The sequence below is a fragment of the Mya arenaria genome, chromosome 16 (assembly GCF_026914265.1).
Source record: "Mya arenaria isolate MELC-2E11 chromosome 16, ASM2691426v1".
Lineage (NCBI taxonomy): Eukaryota > Metazoa > Mollusca > Bivalvia > Myida > Myidae > Mya > Mya arenaria.
The window spans coordinates 11720583-11729953 of NC_069137.1; the positions used below are offsets into that span (position 1 = coordinate 11720583).

General features: G+C 37.7%; 1 protein-coding gene and 1 long non-coding RNA gene across 2 annotated transcripts in view; both read right to left on the bottom strand.

Moving 5' to 3' along the window:
* LOC128221401 (uncharacterized) overlaps positions 1-3430 on the bottom strand; it is a 9366-nt gene extending 5936 nt beyond the window's left edge. The window contains exons 1-2 of the mRNA XM_052930012.1: positions 3305-3430; positions 1917-2028 (exon numbers count right to left, since the gene is read on the bottom strand). Of these exons, the coding sequence (XP_052785972.1) occupies positions 1917-2028; positions 3305-3365 (173 nt within the window). The 5' untranslated portion in view covers positions 3366-3430. The remainder of the gene's footprint in view (positions 1-1916; positions 2029-3304) is intronic.
* Positions 3431-8284: 4854 nt separating this feature from the next.
* Positions 8285-8627, bottom strand: LOC128221132 (uncharacterized). Its single transcript, XR_008258901.1, has 2 exons — positions 8579-8627; positions 8285-8362 (listed from the first exon to the last, which is right to left on the bottom strand). It is a non-coding gene; the product is annotated as an uncharacterized LOC128221132 (long non-coding RNA).
* Between the last annotated feature and the right edge of the window lie 744 nt (positions 8628-9371).

The window sequence follows — 9371 nt, forward strand, 5'->3', positions numbered from 1 at the left end:
TTTCAGACACAAAAACATAGTTATATTGTGAACATACTTTTCCGAAAACGATAAAAATGTTCTTTATCCAAAATCTTATTAAATCTTCTTTTGTTGGTAACCATTTAGAATTTCAGGTGCGATAGGAAGGGAATAGCCCTATGATTTCGGGTAAGGGTAGTTTGCATGTACCAGGTTATGCCCTAGTTTTTCTGCTCCGGAGAAGAGTCATATGTATCAGGTAAAGATTCGGTTTCAAGGGACGCATTAGCCAGGTTCCGCACTAGGTCTTCAATTTCGAGGGGGGGGGTGTAAGCACGTGCCAGGTTTCTCCCTCGGGATCCAGTTTCGAGGGGAAGGGACGCGTTTGCCAGGTTGCGCCCTTGGGATTCGGATCAGATGGGAAGGGACCCGTTTGCCAGGTTGTGCCATTGGGATTCGGTTCAGATGGGAAGGGACGCATGCGCCAGGTTGTACTCAAGGGATTCGGTTTCGAGGGGAAGGGACGCGTTTGCCAGGTTGCGCCCTATGGATTTGGTTTTGAAGGTAAGAAACGCATTTGTCAGGTTACACTCAAAGGATTCGCTTTTCGAGGGGAAGGGACGCATGCGCCAGGATGCGCCCTATGTTTTCTGTTCCGTTAGAAAGGATGCATGTGCCAGGTTTCACCCTTAGATTACGGGTCGAAGGGAAGGGTAGCATGTGCAAGGTTCTGCCCTAGGTTTTCGGGTTTGAGGAGAAGGGACAAATGTGCCAGGTTCCGCCCTTTGATTTCGGTTCGAGGGAAAGGAACGCATGTGCCAGATTGCGCCTTAAGATTTCGGGTCGAAGCGAAGGTACATATATGCCAGGCTGCGCCAGAATATTTCGCTTCGAGGGAAGGGACGCATATACCAGGTTGCGCGAAGATTTCTGGTCGAGGGAGAGGGACATATGTGCCAGGTCCCGCCATAGGTTTCTGATTCGGATGGATATTAGGACCCGTGCATGAAAGCATCCTATTAGTTCTGATTGGAAGTGTCGCGAATGCCAGGTAACACGCTTGTGTTTCGGTACGAGGGGTGAAGAGACGCATGTGCAGATTGCACGATTAGGTTTTCATTACAAAGGGGAAGTAGCGCGTATGTACGTGTGCCAGCTTGCATTCTATTTTTTCAGTACGGAGGGGAAATGACTCGTGTGGCGGATTGCACCCTTATTTTCAGTACGAAGGGGAAGTGGCGCGTATGATAGATTGCACCCTAGTTTTTCAGTACGGATGGGAAGCGGCGAATGAGGCAGATTGCACTCTAGGTTTTATAGTACTGAGGGAATATCGCGTGTGTGGAAAATTACACCCTAGTTTTTTTCAGAACGTAGGGGAAAAGGCGAACGTGTTCCAGCTTTTACCCTTGTGCTTCAGTAGGGAGTGGAAGTGGCGCGTGTGGCAGATTGTACCCTAGGTCTTTTCAGTACGAAGGGGAAGTGCTAAATTAGGCAGATTGCACCCTAGGACTTTTCAGTACGGAGTGAAAGTGGCGCATGCTACAGCTTGCACCCTAGTTTTTTTCAGTACGAAAGGGATGTGGCGCGTGTGACAGATTGCACCCTTTTTTGTTAGTACAAAGGGAAATGGCGCGTGTGGCAGATTGCACTCTTATCTTTTCCCTACTGATGGGAAGTGGCGCGCGTGGCAGATTGCACTCTTAAGTTTTAGAGTACGGAGGGGAAGTGCCGCACCCTAAGCTTTATCAGAACGGACTGGTACTGTTCCATGTGCCAGCTTTCAGCCTATGTCTTTATCATAACGGAGGGGAAGTGGCGCACGTGCCAGCTTGGACCCTAGGCTTTATCAGTACGGAGGGGAAGTGCCGCATGTGCTGGCTTGCACCCCTTCTATCGACACTTGCCGGATCAACCTCAACGTTGTGAGAGCGATATACAACATAAAGACGTACCTGTACCAGCCAACTGAGCGTGCCGTACCTCCGAGAATGTTACAAGTCAGTGTGATGGTATTATTTGCAGCTATCCGAGTCGCAATCAGGGTCGGTTTTTGTGTTTCCAAACCTGAAAAAACATTTTTCACCGAACTGTCACCGCAACAGACTTAACCACAACCCGTGTTGGACAGCATATGAACAAATTTCAGACAAATCTAAACGACACTCTATTGTGGACAAGCACACCAAGTTTTATACAATTGCCTGCAGAGATCTTTGAATAAGAAATCATGTTCAATGCCAATATGGACATTTAAAATTAATTTAAAATATGGACAGTCTCGGAATAAATAGTATGTATTTATTATGGTTGTTACAGGCAGTCAGCATAGAAGTTACTAAGTTTCCAAGTACATGGGAAGTGATAAATGATGGTAAATAGTTCATTTAAACTAATGCTGACCTTCTTTAGTTTAAACTGATCTTTTTTACAACGATTCGGAAACAAATATTTATAAATTATATATATTGGTCGAGCGTGTTGTTTGTGGTGTTTGGGGGAACTGGATAACCTGGAGTAAACCCACTTGTCCGGCATGATAACCACGACAAACCACACGCGAATTCTGGTCCCTTATTTAAATTGTATAATCAATTTAGTGTGGGGGAGTAACCGGAGTAAACCCACTTGTCCGGCTTGCTAACTACGACACACCACACTCGCATTCTGGTCCCTTATATAAATTGCATAATCAATATAGTGTGGGGTAGTAACCGGAGTAAACCCACTTGTCCGGCATGCTAACCACGACACACCACACTCGCATTCTGGCCCCTTATATAAATTGTATAATCAATTTAGTGTGGGGTAGTAACCGGAGTAAACCCACTTGTCCGGCATGATAACCACGACAAACCACACTCGCATTCTGGTCCCTTATATAAATTGCATAATCAATATAGTGTGGGGTAGTAACCGTAGTAAACCCACTTGTCCGGCATGCTAACCACGACACACCACACTCGCATTCTGGTCCCTTATATAAATTGTATAATCAATTTAGTGTGGGGGAGTAACCGGAGTAAACCCACTTGTCCGGCATGATAACCACGACACACCACACTCGCATTCTGGTCCCTTATATAAATTGTATAATCAATTTAGTGTGGGGGAGTAACCGGAGTAAACCCACTTTTAGCATAATTAAAAATCAACTTTAAACCTTTGTTTAAGAAAATTTATTGTCATGCAATACGTTTTCACCATCATATTACCATGATAATCTATTAAAAGCAAATTATTTACAAGCAATACTTTTATTCTATTATATGCGGAGCACACAATAATACAATACTCTTAGAAGAGAAAGTGAGTCGGAACCAAAGTATATATATAATCGTACCTTTGACAAAGTGGAACGCATAAAAAAGATAAATACACGCAAAATTCCAACAAAGCGCCATTTTGTTTAATCAATAATGAAACTTTTAGTATATGACAAAGTCCAGATACATTATACGATTCCGAAACTGGAACTAGCCTTTTTTAATTGTTCTCTTTCCGGTTCAATTGTATCACATATTTCAAAGTGAGTCAATTCTTTATGACATTGTAAAACCACCGGACAATGAATGAGCATTTCCGTCCTTTGACCGTGACAGGCTCGAGGAAATAAAAGCAATAAACGCTAAACTTAACTTGGTGTTTACAAACTGCTATTCTGGTATTATTGTTTTGCTCATTTAAAAACATATTCAATGTTGTGTTCAATAAATATGTTTATATTGAGCAGATTTGGATAAAACTAACACTATCTATATTCGCACTTTATTTTCTGTACGATAATATTTTCATTTATTTTGCATGAACCGGTCGACCAGTCTAGACAAAGTTTCCCACACCTAGGTGGGTCATGCATATGTAAAATATTCGATTATTTCGCATGCACCGGTCGACCAATCTAGAAAAAGTTTCCCACACCTAGGTGGGTCATGCATATATTTAAAACATTCGATTATTTCTCATGAACCGGTCGACCAGTCTAGACGGAGTCTAGTCCATCTGTCCTTAAATAAACGCAACCCCACACCTGTATCTTCGGTTTGTGCCTGCGAAGTAATATTGTAAGGGCCGGATTTAGAACATCCACTCTCACTCACATTCCAACCGCATTCACGTAAGAGGCACTCTAGTGATCACTTAAAGTGGTACAAGGGCAGTGACACTCAAGTGATCTGTTCGTATTCACACGCCTCGTTAACACTTTACTTCATCAAGTGACCAATACAGTACAAGTACATGTATGTATTCATGCTTATATCGGTCATACATTATGCAATGTAAACATATGTTTATTTGAGATTTGAATACTAAATTGTTAGAAATGGCGACAAACAAACGACAATAATTATTGCTCTGAAACTGAAATTAACATTTTGAAACAATTGGTTGATAAATCGTAAACTTTCTGGATTGTATATAACTGGTGCAAAATGCAATAAAATGCACGTTTTTTGTTGTTGTTTTGCAGCCGTTTTCCTTGGTATCACGTGATTTAAATATGTGTTCCTTTATAATCTTGCTTTAGTAGTCTGCAAACAGCGGTCTTAGCATTTAAACATAAAAGATGAAAGTTGAAAACCCTTCATAAAAATTAGCGCGGGGATAGAATTAGAATCTACTTCCGATGGAACTCCAGAAATGTACGGAAAATTTTATAATAATAATAATAATAATAATAATAATAATAATAATAATAATAATAATAATAATAATAATAATAATAATAATTATTATTATTATTATTATTATTATAATAATAATAATAATAATAATAATAATAATAATAATAATAATAATAATAATAATAATAATAATAATAATTCAACTTACTGTAGGCTGGGAAATACATATCAAATCTCTGACCAAACTCTGAAATGAACATGTTGTGTGAAACATCAAAGCTGGCTTGTACGTGAAGTTACCGGCCTATCGGCATATCGGGCTAGCGGCGTGAAGTTACCCGCCTATCGGCATATCGGGCTAGCGGCGTGAAGAAAGCGGCCTCACGCCCTAGCGGAACGCGCGGCTTAAAAATATTTCCTATTTCAAAACGTTTTATATGTTCTTTTTTTCTAAAAAAATGATCAAATGTTCCCATTTACAGATCAACATCCTTTAAGCGAATATCATATTTTCCTCATTTTTTAGGCTGCTGGGTTGAGTTCTTGTGAAAATGCTGATTTCGCTAAATGATGTTGATTAACTTCACGCCGTTAGGCCGCTGGACTGCTTGATCGACTTTGAAAAAAAATGTTAATAATCGGTTCAACATGGTGAATTTTGCATAAAACATTTTTTAGCATTGTTTTAGAAGAAAATTCACATTTAAATGCATTATGTTAATGTATAAATATTTTTTTTTATTTATCGTGGTTTTCAAAGAAAACGCAGGAACAATTGCATTGAAATAGAGAACAAATTTAGGCAAACTTCGCGCCGCTAGGCCGCTAGCACGTAGATAAATATGTCTTCTCTTGCAGCCAGGGATGAATTGCAACCATCAAGTTTGCTGGACAAGCACGAAACAAAACATATATGTAATTGGTGCATCCTTTTGAAAATTTGTTTTTATAGAAGTCAATGTTATTGCAGTACATGTACATGTATTTCAATGGATTATCCCGGATATTGTCTGGGAATGAGGTTGTCACTGATCTGTTCCAAATATTTTATATATTCCAGCTATTCTATTTGTCATGTACATTTGACAGTCACACACATTCATTTCGTACAACCAATCCTCGAGGGCGGTTCAAGTGGCCCAGCTAAACACTCGCAAATGTCCCCCTCACTCAAAACACTTGAGTCTCACTCACACCTCTGAATACCGATATACCTTTCACTCGAATATATCTGAACCGTTATGTGATAACAGAGGATTAACCCACAGAGTGTGAGTGAGAGTGGTTGTTCTGAATTCGGTTCTAATAATTTGGTTTTGCTCATTTAAAGCTGCATTCTCGGCGTTGGTCATAGAAATGTTCGCCACGATAAACTTGACCATTGTATACAAGCCATCGGTCGTCAGTTAGTATTGAATGGTACACATTATTACTAAACTGTCATAGTATTGAAAATGAAGTTGGTACTGTTTACGATTTAAATGCTCAAAGTTTGTTAGATGGATACGTTTATATTTATATAACGTGGGTTTCTCGATAATTATATATTATCTGATTCCATAGTTGTTGTATATCAATGTGTTCTGACATTTTACATATTATATATTATGTATAAACTAAATCATCAATCAAGAACGAACACCAAGAATAAAAGCCACATAATTCATAGAATAAAACGGATGAATAACGCATGCACTCACTCCTTCAATCAATCAATCGATCGATTGAACAATCAATCAGTCAATATACTACAAACATTTCTCACAACAGATGATTTTGTAATTAACAGAGGAATATTTTAATAGTGTATTTTCATAGTCACAATCTCTGACTACAAATGACTATATCTGGTATTATCTGTAACAAGTTTTCTGATCAAGTTATGTTATGCTTTCTTGTGTATACATTTTGTGTTTATATTTACTAAACATGAAGGAAGGTATTTGTTTGCTTCAATGTACGCTTTTAATTAATAAATTTCAAAGTTATTGGAGTTTCTTTGCTTTAATACAATACATTTTTTTTTAAATTTTTATTACTGGTATGAGACGACCATTTATGTTTAACGAACGTGTATAAGTTTAATAACTCGAGTTGTATGTTCAGTAACTATCACATAAAGTATGCTTGTTTAAATATGCTGCTTATTTTCTTTAAAATCAGTAAAAGAAACTTCGAAATGAGACGTTAACTGGACCAAAACAAAAAACACGTTCAAACATGTTGTTTTCCTTGTAGTTTATCGGTATATGACGTGATAAATGTTTAACGTTAGAGAATGTGGTTCAACTCCAATACTTATGTGAAAACAACCCAACTCAAACATCAAATACAAACAAACGACTCTAGATAATTAATGTCCTATCGACATCTTAACTTTTCTTATTTACGGTACTGCAGTTTTTATGAATAACACACGTGCGGTTGAACCATTAACACAACAAAAGATATAATTGAACAATAAAAACCGATCGTTGGTTATCAACCATTCATTGTGAGAAATACAAAGTGAGGCTGTAAAATGCAGAACTATAGACTTTATTAACGAACATAGAATTCAGAAATCCTCACATCTACTTTTTGACATGACATTTGGAAAATAAAAATGCGCAAGGGTTTCGAAGTTTGAAGAATGGTGTTTTGCGGTTTAAAATGGTGCAAAACACTACTTTATATAAACACATTTACTAGATTGCAACGTTAATGAGAAATTGAAAGCAAGTCGAAAAATCGTAAATGAATCTTGGCGAGCAATCGAGAATAGACAATTTAAGATAAGTACGCAGGTAATGTATATTTGTTGTCTAGAAGACTCTGTATTACTTTACCTAATGCAGATATTAAAATCGACCTCATCGAATAACGGATTTCATTTTCATTAACTTTACACAAGCAATAAACTTGTGAGGTGAAAGCAATGCGAATACATTATAGAACGTGTAGGTTAATCCCTAAATGCTTTGAACTAGCTATTGTTATAAAAAAAATCCTCAATTTACATTACCTATTCTTAGGTAATGACAGGCACTAATCAGTTTTAGCACACTCAAAAGATGTTTTGGAATTGGGATGTGTTTGCCTGTGAACAGAATTATGAAAAGTAAAATCACGCTTGTCGCGCAAAAACCCTTTCAACGATAAAGTTTGCGCAATATGACTTTTTAAGGTTACATGTGCTATACGTCATCCATGATTGTGTACAATGTACAAGTTAGGACGACATGTACGAAATTACAAGGAAGGAACGTAATGCGATTATCGACGAGTCTAAAAGTCCATGTGTAAAGGGATATCCGCATACAGATACATTGCTACCCGGATAGGTACGCGTACATGACGTGTTTCAAAAAGCCTCTATTTTTGTGTGCGTTTTGAATCGGCTTTGAGCCCGACTATTCAAAGCATAAGGATAACTTACCACCACTCACCTCAGCGTCGGTGTCGGCGTCTAGTTCAAATGTTTTGGGCAGGTTGGCATTTTTACTTATAACTCCAATACCATTCATTCAATTCACCTAAAACTTCAAACAGATGTTCAGGAATATCACACAATGAATTCACATAACTCTTTAATTATATCCTTATAATGGTCTGGCCTTTACCCTGACCTTTATTAAGGTCATATAGTTATAGTGAGTATAAGACCAAGCCGGTCGAGGTTCGTTTTATGTCCTAGTGTGTATAACTAACAAAAGCTGTTTTCCATAGTTTACTCTCTTCGTTTCTATACAGATAAATCATGAATCAACATGAAGCACGAAGCACGAAGCAACACACTGAAATATAATATAAATGGTAATCAGTTAAATGCATCATCACATTTAGTTATTACAAAAGGTTAAAGAAAAGGTTTATCTCATACAATAATCATGTGCTTAGTGGCCCGTATTAACAAACGACTAATGAGATAAATAACATTTCTTACAAAGATAATACAGTAATGGCAACAACAATAAAACATGTATGACATCAACAACTACAGATACACTTACAAGTTTATGGAACTGAGTGTTCTCACTGTATACATGTCTCTCATCTCTCACCTATGGTGTCTGTTAATCTGGTCACTGTGGTTACTACTGTAAACAATTATGAACACAGTGAAACACATGCAAAGGGTTACTTAAAAGAGCTGCTATCTTGAAATACTGTGATAGAACAGAATTTACCAAACCTTCCAAAAATACAGAATGCACAGCCAATACAACATATTGCAATTAAAAGAATAACACTCTTGAATTCATTTAATACATACCAAACATGGAAATACTTCCAGGAACTAGTTAAAATAATAAAGCTCTAAAAGTGCGCCAAAAGCTGCAATCCTGGCAGATTGCTATTCTCACAATAACCTCAAATATCAGGGGGGAAAGGTAGCAGTCAACACAAAATATGAGAACTGGAGCAGACAACACTTTTTACTAAATGCTAAAATATCCACAGGGCTACATCCTTAATACAAATCATGGCCCCTGATTGACTGAGTGACTGAGGGTAAAGTTTGAAAGACGGTTTAAGTTGTATTGATAACATCTATACCCTTCATTCAATTAACTAAATACTTCGCACAAATATTGACGACCATCTTATAAATAGGTTACATAACTCCATCTTAATCCTAAATACAAATTATGACCCTTGATTGACTCTTTTTCTACTTTTTTTTTCTTTTGACTGGCACATTTTTATGTTTTAACCAGGTTTTCACAAAGGTAAAACTAGGTTTTAGAATGACTTGCATAGTTGTTCGGGCTGGCCGGTGGGAGGGCGTCGTCAAACTCACTT